Source organism: Belonocnema kinseyi, chromosome 8 (assembly GCF_010883055.1).
Source record: "Belonocnema kinseyi isolate 2016_QV_RU_SX_M_011 chromosome 8, B_treatae_v1, whole genome shotgun sequence".
NCBI classification, from domain to species: Eukaryota; Metazoa; Arthropoda; class Insecta; order Hymenoptera; family Cynipidae; genus Belonocnema; species Belonocnema kinseyi.
In genome coordinates, this window is record NC_046664.1 from 54,059,978 (window position 1) to 54,073,725 (window position 13,748).

Sequence of the window (13,748 nt, forward strand, 5' to 3'; positions counted from 1 at the left end):
TTAGGCCATTATGGTGAGGAGGTGTTCTTCTTTACCATGCAAAAAGGGTTGAGTTCTACATGATCCCATAACTAGATGAGCGCGGGATACGCGATCATCACATTGGCACCCCAAATTTGAAAAATCAGTAACTTTCAATTTTGACCACCAACCTTCAAAGTTGACCACCAAACGACTACCAAACGATTCCATATAAAAAATCTGATATTTTAGAGTTGGGGTGCCAACTTCACGGGCTTCTACGGAACAGAATATTTAAGCGGCCATTTTGGATTCAATCAGTATTGCAGGTCAAGTCGGGGAAATTCAAAATGTCTGAATGCTGAGGGCTGAAGATAATATCTTTGACAACACCAATCGCATGGGACAACACTTTTTTTTTATTAACTTTAAAACACTTGCTTTCTTACGCTAAGCAAAATAGATGAACTTTCAAACAATAAGAAGAATTTTCTAAAAAAAATGAATTTTCAAATATTTCAAAAATGGAACAGGTATATTTTTGTTAAACAAGTTAATTTTTAACAAAAAATAGAATTTTTAAGAAAATGGTTAAATTTAAAACCAACTAATGAATTTTTCACCTAAAATATGAATTTTTAAACAATATTTTTTTTACTAAACACGAATTTTCAATTAAAAAAAAACTTTATTTTCAACCAAAAATGGTATATTTACGTAAATTAATTTAAAGCCAAAAAAACTTTTTCTTAAAGAAAGAAATTAATTTTTAACTGAAAAATATAAATTTAAAAAAATGGAATAGTTAAATATTTAGTTGAAAAAATTCTTATAAAAAAAACAACTAAATAAATAAAATAATTTTCAGCAAAAACGGTAAATTTTCAACTAAAAAAAAATTAGTTTTAACCAAGAGTAAAGTAGTTTAATCTTTCAGTTTAAAAAATAATGTTGAACAAAAAAAAGTTTCAACAAAATAGTTGGATTTTTAACAAAAACAGAATGAATTTTCAACAAAAAATATGAATTTTCAAACAAAAAGAATCATTTTCTTCCAAAAAGACGAATTTTCAACTGAAAATAAAAACATTATTTCACATTATTTTACAAACATTATGATTGATATTTTATTACAACATAATTTTTATTAAACTAATTTTCAACAAAAACTTTAAATTTTCAATCAAAGAAATGAATTTGATCAATTAGAAAGAATAATCTTCTACCTAAAAAAAGTTATCTATCAAATAGATTAATTTTTAATTAAAAAAGATCAGTTTTCATGAAAGAGAAAAAAGAATTTTAAAAAAATGGTTCAATTTTCAACCAAAAAAATTATTTTTATTAAAAAAGATGAATTTTCACCGAAAAGGGGCGAATTTTCATTAAAATACCAAAGATTCTTTGAAAATACATGCATTTTTAAGCAAAAATGGAATGTGACGTCAGCTGGCAAGATGTCTACACGCCGAGGGTCAAGAAATTGTTACCACTAGAATGCGCGATCGCGATCTGTTCGGGTCGGTGTCCGAGTTCTGAAAAAATTTTAATGTAATAAATCAAAAATAGCTTTTTTTTTAATACAAATTATTAATCAAAGTTTAAAGTTTATTTGCAGAAGAAAATAAAGGGGTAAGTCATCCAGTTTGAAGAGAAAAAATTTCATATTAATGGTCTCTTATTCTTCCGTACATAATACTGAATTTTACAAACATAACATTATTGTCTAATAAAGATAAACTTTGAGCCACACATGAAATAATTCAAATTTTCAAACAATAAGATGAGTTTTCGAACAAGAAGATTAAATATCTACTAGACAGACCAATTTTCAAGAAAATATATACATTTCCAACTACATAATTGAAGTTATAAATAAAAAAGACAAATTTTCTGCTAAAAGAACAATAATTTTCAAGAAATTGGTATATTTTCAACTGTAAAAAATTTTTGAAACAAATATGGAATTGTGAAATATTCAGATAAAAAAATTGAATTTTCAAGCATATAGTTGAACTTGTAACAAAAGAAGTCAAACAAAAAATTAAATTGTTGATATTAAAAAAAAAATAATAGAAATTAAAAAACAATCAATTTAAATAAAAAAAAACGAATTTTAAATAAAATACTTAATAATAATTACCCACAAACAAAAAGAGACAAATTTTCAATAAAATAGTTCAATTTTCTTCTAAAGCAAGAAATTAGCATCTAAAAAAATTAATTTGTGACAAAAAAATGAAAGAGTCCAATCTTCATTTAAAAAATATATTCTGAAAAAAATAGATTTGAACAAAATACTTAATCAGATTAAATTTTCGGTAAACCCAAGTAAATTTAAAAAAAATAAAATAAAAATGCAATAAAGTAGTTAAATTTTCATAGAAAGCAGTGAATTTGCAACTAAAAAAATTAATTTGTAACAAAAAATGAAATAATTTAGTTTTCAGTTAAAAAATAATTTTTATCCAAGAAAAGGAAATTTGAAAAAAATACTTAAATTTTTACCCGAAAAAAATGAATTTTTAATCAAAAACATGAATTTTCAAATGAAAGATTAGTTTTTTCTAAACAAAAAAAATTATATTTTTAACAAAGTAGTTATATTTTTAACCAAAGAAATGAATTTTTATCCAAAATAAATGAATTTGCAAACTAAAAGAATAATCTTCTAAAGAAAAGTTATTTTTCAAACACATATTTGAATTATCAACTAAAAAAGAGAAACGGACATGTTAAATTTAAAAAGAGAGAGAGAGAGAGAAGACGATATTCCCTCAAACCAGATGGGTTTACAATTTTAAAATACGCTTTTTTTTTAGTTTTCGCTACAAAAAAAGAAAACTTTTGAAAACATGTACCATGAAATATTCTTTCAGTAAACATTAATTTCATGTTTGTGAAATTCAGAAATGTATAAAAAAACTGACCATATTTGACATATGAAATTTTTTATTTACAAATTGAATAACTGATCCTTTGACTCTATTATAATAATTAACTAAAAAGTTTTATAAATGATTTGTTTAAAAAAAGCTATTTTGCATTGTATTAAATGTCATTTTTTCCAGAACTCGGACTTGCATGGCGCCGGTACTCCCGGATTAGCTACTATTAGCGCGCTGCTTTTGAATTTTATAAATATTCAGATTTAATATGTATAATAAATAACGATTGGGGAATTCCTAAATGTAAATTTGTTAATCCTAAAATAAGATTTTGGTGTGGCAGATAAAAAAATTTGATTTCAATGAAAAAGACGCTATGAATTCTGAGTTCAGAGAAAGAAAAAAATGTTCTTATCACAATTGTTAATCCCACCTCTGTCAAGTCTCTACATTAATTTATGTCATTCCCGACAATGTGATTAAAAATAAAATTACTAAAATTACTACAAATGAATTAGGAATACATAATTACTGTATTATAATAAATTTTCCTGATGTCCCGACAATCTGACATAAAATAAAACCACTGAAGTGACCCAAATCGCATTAGTTTGTCAAATTTCACTCCAAAGTTTTATTTTAGGATTAGGAAATTATCTTTCATGAATTTTTTAATCATTATTTATCATCAATGTTAAATTTGAATATGTATATAATTTGAAATACGCCAGGCAATAGTAACCAATCGGGTTACCGGAGCGACGCAAGCGCAGTTCAAAAAGTTACCAAGTCGATCTGTCGATAAGACAGTTTCGGTTCAGCACTGTTGAGCACTGTTCACGAATCAATATAAAAGTGTAGTGAAAACGAATGTCTTCACTTCTGCTTGTAGAATTCTAAAACCGTTTCGACAGGTTTCTCTCTACATTTCACGCGAGTTAACTCAGAGTAAACAAGAGAAGCTTTTCCATTCCATAAATTGAAGAAGTGTTCTTCCCGTGAATAATGTCCGATACCGGCATAGACGAAAGGTGATTCTGTCAAGGGATGTTTTTGACATTTTGTCTCATGGCTACTTCCTTATATTTACCTACGTGGTTTTTTGTTGTTTTTTCGTTTTCAGGGTCGTGGACGAGATAGAAGCCCTGAAGGCAATTCTCCTGGACGATGAGCTCAATATAAAAGAGAACGAGAGGTGAGTAAAAAGAAAATATTTTCCATGATTTATACATAATTTCTTGTTCATTTAATTCCAGCGGTGAGCCGGAATTAATAGAGATTTTAGTGTTTCCCTCGACTGGAGAAGATTCTCAATCTCAATATGTTTGTGTCTCACTTGTTGTCAAATTGGTTCCTGGATATCCAGATGTTTCTCCCGATGTCAGTTTTCGGAATCCTAGAGGTTTGGATGAAGGAACGATGAAAATTATTCAGTCCGAGGCTTACACGAAGTGCCAGGATTTTGTCGGACAACCTGTCATGTTTGAATTAATTGAGGTAAGACCATTTTTCTTTTTTATGTCACTCGTCAATTATATTTCATTTTTTAAAGTATTAAGTTGTATTGCACTGAAAAGACTAATATATAATATATATAAGAAGAAAATCCAACTATATTTTTAGTTAAAAGTTCTTTGCTTTATAAAAAAATCTACTATTATATTTTTGATTCGGAATTTATCTTGCTTGGTTAAAAATTATATTAGTTGGCTGGAAATTTAACGATTTTATTGAAAATATAACTAATTGTTGTAAAAGTTATCTTTTTTTGTTAAAATTTCATTTTTATAGTTGAAGGTCCATCTCTGGGGTAGAAAATTTAACTATTCTTATGAGAATTCGTTTCATGTTTGATTGAAAATAAATTTTTTAAGCGGACCATTAAATTATACCATTTTTAGTTAAAAATGAATCCTTTCTTATTTAAAAGGTTAACTACGGTGTCAATGATTTTTTAAAGATTTTATTATTATAATTAAAAATTCAACAATTTGATTTTAAATGAACTTTTATGTTAAAAAAATCTACTTTTTTGTAGATAATTCGCCTTTTTTGGTATAAAGTTAATATTCTCGGGTTAAAATTCATCTTTTTGGTTGAAAATTGAACAAATTTATTGAAAATTCATTATTTTTTTTTTGTTAACCTTTTTTTATGTGTAAAATTAACTATTCCATGTTTGGTTAAGAATTTTATTCTGTATGCTGGATAAGATGAAAATTCGTATTTTTTGGTAGAAAAATAATATTGTTCTTCAAAAATCCATCTTTTTGGATAAACGTTTAACAACTTGTTAAAAATTAATTTTTTTAAACTACTTTAACTATTCCATTTTTGGTTGAAACTTTATCCTTCATATAGTATAAGTTAATCATTTAAATATTTAGTATAAAAGTATATTTAGTAGTTGAAAAGTTTTCTGTTTGTGTGGAAAATTAATATTGTCTCTAGAAAATTGATATTTTTGGTTTGGAAATTTAATAATTTGGTAGAAAGTTAAACTTTTTGGTTGAAAAATCTTATTTTTTAGTGGAAAATTTTACTTTTTGGTTGATAATTCGCCTTTTTGGCTTCAAAATTAAATAATTTTGTTGAAAATCCATGTATTTTGTTCAAAATTCGTCTTTTTTGTAAAATCTTGTTAGTTGAAAATTCATCTTTTTGGTTGAAAATTAAACAGCTTTGTTGAAAAATTTTTTTTGTTACATTTTTTTTATCGGAAAATATAACTATTCCATTTTTGGTTGATACTTTATCCTGTATATGGTATAAATTAATAATTTAAATATTTATTATAAAAGTATATTTAGCAGATAAAAGGTTTTCTTTTTGTTTAGAAAATTAATATTGTCTGAAGAAAATTCATATTTTTGGGTTGATAATTCAACTTTTTGGTTGATAATTCGCCTTTTTGGCTTAAAAATTAAATAATTTTGTTCAAAATTCATGTATTTTGTTCAAAATTCGTCTTTTTTGTAGAATCTTCTTAGTTGAAAATTCATCTTTCTGGTTGAAAATTGAACAAATTTATTGAAATTTAATTTTCCTTTTTGTTAACATTTTTTTTATGTGAAAAATTAACTATTCCATGTTTGGTTAAGAATTTTATTCTTTATGTTGGATGCGATGAAAATTCGTATTTTTTGGTAGAAAAATAATCTTTTACTTCGAAAATCCATCTTTTTGGATAAACATTTAACAACTTGTTAAAAATTCATTTTTTAACTACTTTAACTATTTCATTTTTGGTTGAAACTTTATCCAGTGTATGGTATAAATTAATAATTTAAATATTTATTATAAAAGCATATTTAGTCGATGAAAAGTTTTCTTTTTGCTTAGAAAATTAATATTGTTTGAAGAAAATTCATATTTTTGGCTTGGAAATTCAACAATTTGGTAGACAATTAAACTTTTTGGTTGAAAATTAAGCTTTTTAGTTGAAAAATCTTATTTTTGGGTTGAAAATTTAACTTTTTGGTTGATAATTCGACTTCTTTGCTTCAAAATTAAATAATTTTTTGAAAATTCATGTATTTAGTTCAAAATTCGTTTTTTTTTTGTAGAATCTTGTTAGTTGAAAATTCATCTTTCTGGTTGAAAATTGAACAACTTTGTTGAAAATTAACTTTTTTTGTTAACATTTTTTTTCATCCGAAACAGATTGGATTCTTCTTAGGCACACTTTTTTAAAGCCTAAAAAGAAAGAACGAGTTCGTAAACCAGCTATTTTTAAAAGAAATTCAAAAAGTGGGCGCATTTTCAAAATGTTTGAAACCACAATTTTTCAAGATTTAAAAATTCTATGTGCAATCATTCATAGTACTCAGAAACTTAAATAATTTATCCTCACGATTTTTTTCTATAAAAAGAAAATATTCAGAGTTAGAGCATTTTCAAAAAAAATAAATAAATAAATAAAAATGAACATTTTAAGTCAAACGACGCATAATATGAAAAAAAAGTCCAGTGAAGAAAAACGATGAATTTCCGAAAGCCCTACAAGATTATCATGACAACTTTTTTTATTTGGTCGAAAAGTTGAAAATTCAAAATTTGATCTTACAAAAAATAATGAAAAATCAAATAAATCCATCTTTTGGTAAAAAAAATTGACACAAAACTAGTTTTTCCAAAATAGGGTTATACATGTTTTATAATTATTTTCTATGGGATGCGCAGTTTTTGTTTTATGCGTAAAAACATATTTAAATAAATAAATTTTGTGATAAAGGACACAAGCTATGAAAAAAATAAATAGACAAAAGTTACTCTTCCAAAAAGTAACGAAAACTCATTATCATGAATAATTTTTAATAGGACACGTAGTTTTTGCTTTAATCATAAAAAACAACATTGAAAATAGAAAAATTAATTCTTTTTTGTTGAAAAAATGACACGAGGTACGAACTAAAATTAACAGACAATAGTTCTCCTAAAAAGATCTATAAATTTGTTATTAATAATTTTTAGATAGGACGAGTAGATTGTCATTCAATCGTAAAAAGTAAAATTAAAAATAAAAATATTAAATTTTCGGAAAAAGGACAGGAAAGACAAAAGAGGACACAGGAACTATAGGGACCATATTTGGTTGAAACTGAATCCTGTATGTGATATAAGTTAATAATTTAAATATTTAGCAGAAAAATATATTTAAGAGAAAGTATCTTTAGTAGTTGAAAAGTTTTCTTTTTGTGTAGAAAATTAATATTGCTTGAAGAAAATTCATATTTTTGGCTTGGAAATTTAACAATTTGTTAAAAAATTTAACTTTTTGGTTGATAATTCGTCTTTTTGGCTTCAAAATTAAATAATGTTGTTGAAAATTCATGTATTTTGTTCAAAATTCGTATCTTTTTAGTTTAAAATTCACCTTTCTAGTTGAAAATTGAACAACTTTGTTGAAAATTCATTTTTTTTTGTAAATTTTTTTTTCATCTGAAAATTTTATTATTCCATGTTTGGCTCAAAACTTTATCCTTTATATTAGATAAGTTGCAAATTCGTCTTTTTTGATTAAACATTAATTTAGTTGTTCGAAAATTAATCATTGTAATTGCAAATTTAACATTTTTTATGAAAATTCATTTTTTTAACTACTTTAACTATTTCAATTTTGGTTGAAACTTTATCCTGTAAATTATACAAGTGAAAAATTCAAATATGTAGTAGATAATGTAAGTAATTTGTTGAAGAGCCGTCTTGATATATACAAAATTAATCTTGTTTGTTAAAAATTGAAATATTTGGTAGAAAATTCACATATTTTGTTAAAGCTATCTTTTAGGTAGAAAATCATTCTTTTTTGTTGATAATTCGTCTTTTTTGTGGGAATCTTCTTAGTCGAAAATTCATGTTTTTGGTTTATAATTGAACAATTTTGCTGAAAATTCTTTTTTTTATTAACAAATTTTTTCCATCCGAAAATTAAACTATCCCATGTTTGGTTAAAAACTTTATATTGGATAAGTTGAAAATTCGTCTCTTTTGGTAAAACATTAATCTTTTTGGTCCAAAATTGATATTTTTTGTTGAAAATTTAAAAATTATGTTGAAAATCCTTTTTTGTTTTGTTAAAAGTTATTTTTTATCCAAGTTTTTATCTGGAAATTTAAATATTCCATTTTTGGTTCAAACTTTATCCTGTATATGGTAAAAGTTAGAAATTCAACTATATTAGGAGAAAATTCATGAATTTTCTTGAAAACTCCTTTTTTGGTGTGTAGAAGATTAATAATGTTGAAAATTCATCTTTCAGAATACTAGATTCTGAAATCGACTAAAATTAATAGGTATTCTGTCAAAATCTTTTCAGTCATTCAAAAGCCCATCAGATTTTTAAAAACAAATTTGGGGTTTTCCGCCTTCTACTGTAATTTGGAAAATGCATTAAGTTACTTATTCATAAAGTAAAAATAAAATACAAAACTTTTTTTTTTAAATAATTATTTTCACTAATAATACATTACATGAAAAATTACTTACTTGATTTTTAACCGGTTTCTATTTGTATTTAAAATAAAGAGCAATCACGTGATATAAACAAGTTATTTTGCATCAGATTTTTGATAGACTGGAATGTAAACATTAGAAAGGGAAATAAATGACTCGCACTAATTTACAAGCTTAACAATAATTTATCAGCTGTTAATCTTTAACCGGAATTTCTTAAACTAGAGAAATAAGCACATGCGCCACTTTTTTAGTGCAAACTGAAAATTGAAAATAAATTATTAGTTTTTAAGTTTCATTTTTTTCAAAAGTTACATAATTTTCCGAAGATTTTTGAGAAAATAAAAAAAACATGAAGATTTCAGGTGTCTGACCAAAATTTAAAAATAAAGTGAATTTTCATCCAAACAGATTAATTCTGGACAAAAATGTGATACATAATTGATATTTCAATCAAAAGAGTTTATAATTTTTAATGAATAACTTTTCAACCAATAAAAAAAGACGAATTTTTAACAAAATACATGAAACAAAAATGAAATTTGTACAAAGTAATTCAACTTTCAACCTAGTGTACTTGAATCTTGAACCAAACAGATGAATTCTCAAGGAAAATTGTAATAAATAATTGGTATATAAAGCAAGCGGATTTTAATTTTAAACAAAAAATAGTTGATTTCTACAAAAAAAACGAATATTCCTTAAAAAAGTTTAATCACCAATTAAGAGAGATTAATTTACAAGCAAACAGCTGCATTTTAAGAAACGAAAAAAGATGAATGTTCAACCCAAGATTCGAATTTTCAACCATGAAAGATTTTTTAGTCAAGAAAGAAAAAAAACTTTCCACGAAATAGATGGATTTCTAACTAAAAACATTCATTTTTAACCATTTGAATTTTTACCAAAAGAGGTGAATTTTCTACAAAAAAGTTTAATTTTCTACCAAAAAATAAAATTTTTCAACAAAATACATGAATTTGCAATTAAAAAAGATAAATTCTCAACCAAAAATAGAATAGATATATTTTAGTTCAAAAAATTAATTTAAGCTAAAAAAAAGAAGAGTTTTCAACAAAATATTTAAATTTTCAACTCAAAAGATGAATCTTCAACCGAAAAAATGAATTTAGTATAAAGTTGATCAACTTTCAACCAACTGTTGTTGAATTTTCATCCGAACAAATGAGTTCTCAAGGAAAAATGTGATACATAATTGATATTTCAAATAAAGTGGATTTTAATTTTAAACAAACAGACAAACTCATAAAAAAGACGGATTTTCAACAAAATAGTCGAATTCTCAACCAAAAAAGATTAATTTGCAACAAGTTGAATTTTTAACAAAAAAAGAATACATTTTTATAAAAAGAGATAAATTTACTACAAAATAGTTCAATTTTCAACCATATACATGAATTTTGAACTAAAAAATATCAATTCTCAACAAAAAATGGAATAGTTACATTTTAACTTTAAAAAATTAATTCTCACAGAAATAAAAGAATTCCCAACAAAATAATAAAATCTTCAACCGAAAAAATTGATTTTGAATAACGTAGTTCAATCTACAACCAAGTGTGGTTGAATTTTTAACTCAAAATGATGAATTCTCAACGAAAAAGATAATAATTGATATTTAAACTAAAATATATTTTAATTATAAATAAAAAAACAGTTGAATTCTACTGAAAAAGGCGAATTTTAATTTAAACAGTTGAATTCTCAAGTAAAACAGATTAATTTTCAATCAAAAAGTTGCATTTGAACAAAAATTCAACAAAAAAAAATATTAAATTTCTATCCAAGAGATGAATTTTTAAACCAAAAATACGAATTTTCAACCCAGGTCTTGAATTTTTAACCATAACAAATTTTCAGTCAAAAAAGAAAAAAAAAACAACAAAGAGATGAATTTTCAACTAAAATTATGAATCTTATGAAAAAAATTTATTTTTTATCAATATTCTTATCTTTTTAAATCTGCATTATATATCAGATTTTTTATACTATTTTTCAAGTTCAAAATTATCTTTTGAAACCCTCAAAATATTTCTTAAACTTACTCGAATTTTTTCTAACATTTCGTAATCGTATACAAACGTGAAACATTTTGCTTGAAATCTTTTACATTCTTTTACGAAATTTTAGGAAAGCATTTGTAATGGTTTGAAATCTTCCAAATTCTTTTTCGGCATATTTTGAATTCTTAAAAATTTTAATTAATCTTTTAAAATAAAGCCAAAATTTACCTCATCTCTTTAAAACTGTGAAAAAGTTTACAAATTATATTATTGAGGTAAGAACATTTTAAAAACAAAATTGTTTCCCAAAACTGGACAATCATTTTAAAAAAAAATTTTCTTTTATGAATAATTTTTAGAAAAATCTAGAAATAAATGTCATAAAATAAAATTACTTATTTGGATATTTGAATTTACAAAATTGACAATGCAGCAAATTCTTAATCTTTATTAATAGATAAATAAACTGAAAATAGAAACTAAAAGTCATATTCGCGCGGTGGCGAAACCAATAAGGTTTTCGACCGGCCTCGTCACAATTTTTCGAGAAAAGATAATATTAATATTATTAATTTAAAAAATAGTCTATACCAATTTCCGATGAAAAATGAGAGCGTAATCTAAAATTGTTTAAACTTTCTCCATCTTCTTTGAAATTCGATGATTTTTATTAAAAGTGCTGATTTTAGGTAAAAACGCAACAACAAAATTGTAAAAAAAAGTGAATTTAATGACGGAATGATAATCTGAAAAATCTTGTGATTTTTTAAATTAAGATAACCAATTTTCGACAAAAACAATAACATATTTTAACAAAAAATCGTTCAAATTCTAATCATTTTGATTTTTAAATTCGTATTTTTGGTGTGGGACAATAAATTATAAAATTATGAATCTTATGAACCTTTAAAGTTTAATTTAATTTTTGTCAGAAAAATTCCCAGATTTTAACGTTAAAAGTTAAACTGTTTCAATTGAAAAGTCCAATTAGTTAAATGAATGTAAAAGCTCGATAAAAATTTATAAAATATTTTCAATTTTGAAATAACTTTAAAATTAATATATTCATAATTAAAGGCTTTTATTAAATTTCAAACATTGTTTCAGTCTAAAATATTCCATTTATAAACCATTCAATTTGAAATATCTTAATTTAGAAAAAAAACAATTACTTAATATTTAGTGACATCTGACTGTTTATAGAAAATCAGTTATTATAAATCAAATATTGAAAACTAAAAACAAACAAAAAACTTAACTTTGAACGTTACATGTTCCATTGTTATTTTAAAAAAAAACTTAACTTTGAACGTTACATATTCCATTATTCTTTTAAAAAAAACTTTATTTGCAAGTTAAACTGTTGAATTTGTATGTATAAATAACAATTGAACACCTATTATTCTTAGAAAAAATTTGAGTAAGTAGAAGCAGTTTTTAGAAGTTTAAAAAAATTCAAAATTGTTTAAAAGTTTGAAATGATTTTAAATAATTTAAACGAAGTGTTTACGTGTACCAAAAAATCCGGCTATTCATACTGAAATTTCGGTACAAATAGCCCACGGCCGGCCTTATTAAAAAAAAATATATAGTTTATTATAGATGTCAAACAATAAATTTAGAAGCTTTTTAAGAATTGTGATAGGCTTTAAAAGAACCAAAAGTAGTTCCTTAAGAATCTTAGAAAAATTAAAATAGTTTTTTTATTTTGAAAGATTAATTTTAAAGAGAATACTTAAAAATATTTAGAAAGATTCACAAAACTGTGAAAAATGAATGTGGTAGATTTTAAGGAAATTTTTTTATTTGGCTTCTGAAAAAATTTCAGAAATAATTTAAAATGTGACAAAATATAAAACAACTTGTAGATTATTCAAGATTTAAGGTGATATTTTAAAGCTTCTTAAGGATTTTTAAACTATTTAAAATTAAAATAATTTAACTTTTAATTTAAGAAGTGTTCGGCTTATAAAAAATGTAACTATTCAATTTTTAATATTTTTAGCTTTAAATTGCATCTGCATTTTTGAACTTTAGAATTTATCAAGTTAAAAAAAATTTATTTTTTAAACAATTTTAAAAATATTTCTAATTGTTTAGTTGGAAAGTGTAAGTAGCTTTCATTTTATACGTGTAAATTATTGAGCAATTGAATACAATATTTTTTAAGTACAAAAATTTTTAAATTTAATTTAAAAAATGTTAAAAGTTCAACTTTGAGTTCTTTAATTTGCAGCTCAGTTTTTATTACTTAAAAAGGAAAAATTCTTGGATTTACTTTTACTTAATGGAGCATTCGGGAAAAAAATTAGAAATGGCATTAAATTTCAGTTAGTAAGAGAGCATCTGACAGAAAGCAATCTTCCCACTGGACAATGTGCAGTTTGCCTGTATGGATTTACCGAAGGAGACGAATTTACAAAAACTGAATGCTATCATCACTTTCACTCTCATTGCTTGGCATCTCACGTTGCAGCTGCAAAACGATATTATCGAGAAGAACAAGATAAATTACCCCAATGGCAGAAAGATAGTACGAAAATATTTCAGGTAAGTCTCACTTTTTCCATATTTCAATAATCTAACATCCAAATTTTCACGAAAAAGTGTATTATTCTAATTGCATAGTTGATACTTTTTTTTAGCAATATTATTATTTTGCTAATATTTGGAGAAAAATTACACTAAATACACTATTTTCTTAAGATTGTTCGCTAATTCCACTATTTCAGTATTTTTCCTCGAAAAATATTTTTGAACTTTCTCGCTAATTGGCTAAACTAATATTTCTGCCATCTCGATAAATCACATCTTGCCGGAAAATCATTTCAAAAGCTGATCAGGGACTATGCCTAAATTACGTAAAGTTTTTTTTCTGAAAATTTGAACTACGTATCCCTCTTAAATATTAACGCTGGAC

At 24.3% G+C, this 13,748-nt stretch overlaps 1 protein-coding gene across 2 annotated transcripts in view; it reads left to right on the plus strand.

Moving 5' to 3' along the window:
• The first annotated feature begins 3,714 nt into the window (after nucleotides 1-3,714).
• The window catches only part of LOC117178236 (E3 ubiquitin-protein ligase RNF25), a 27,900-nt gene continuing 17,866 nt past the window's right edge, over nucleotides 3,715-13,748 (plus strand). For both annotated transcript variants that reach the window (XM_033369563.1, XM_033369564.1), the window contains exons 1-4: nucleotides 3,715-3,880; nucleotides 3,973-4,044; nucleotides 4,106-4,346; nucleotides 13,160-13,378. In XM_033369563.1, coding sequence (XP_033225454.1) covers nucleotides 3,855-3,880; nucleotides 3,973-4,044; nucleotides 4,106-4,346; nucleotides 13,160-13,378 — 558 coding nt within the window. In that variant the 5' untranslated portion in view covers nucleotides 3,715-3,854. The remainder of the gene's footprint in view (nucleotides 3,881-3,972; nucleotides 4,045-4,105; nucleotides 4,347-13,159; nucleotides 13,379-13,748) is intronic.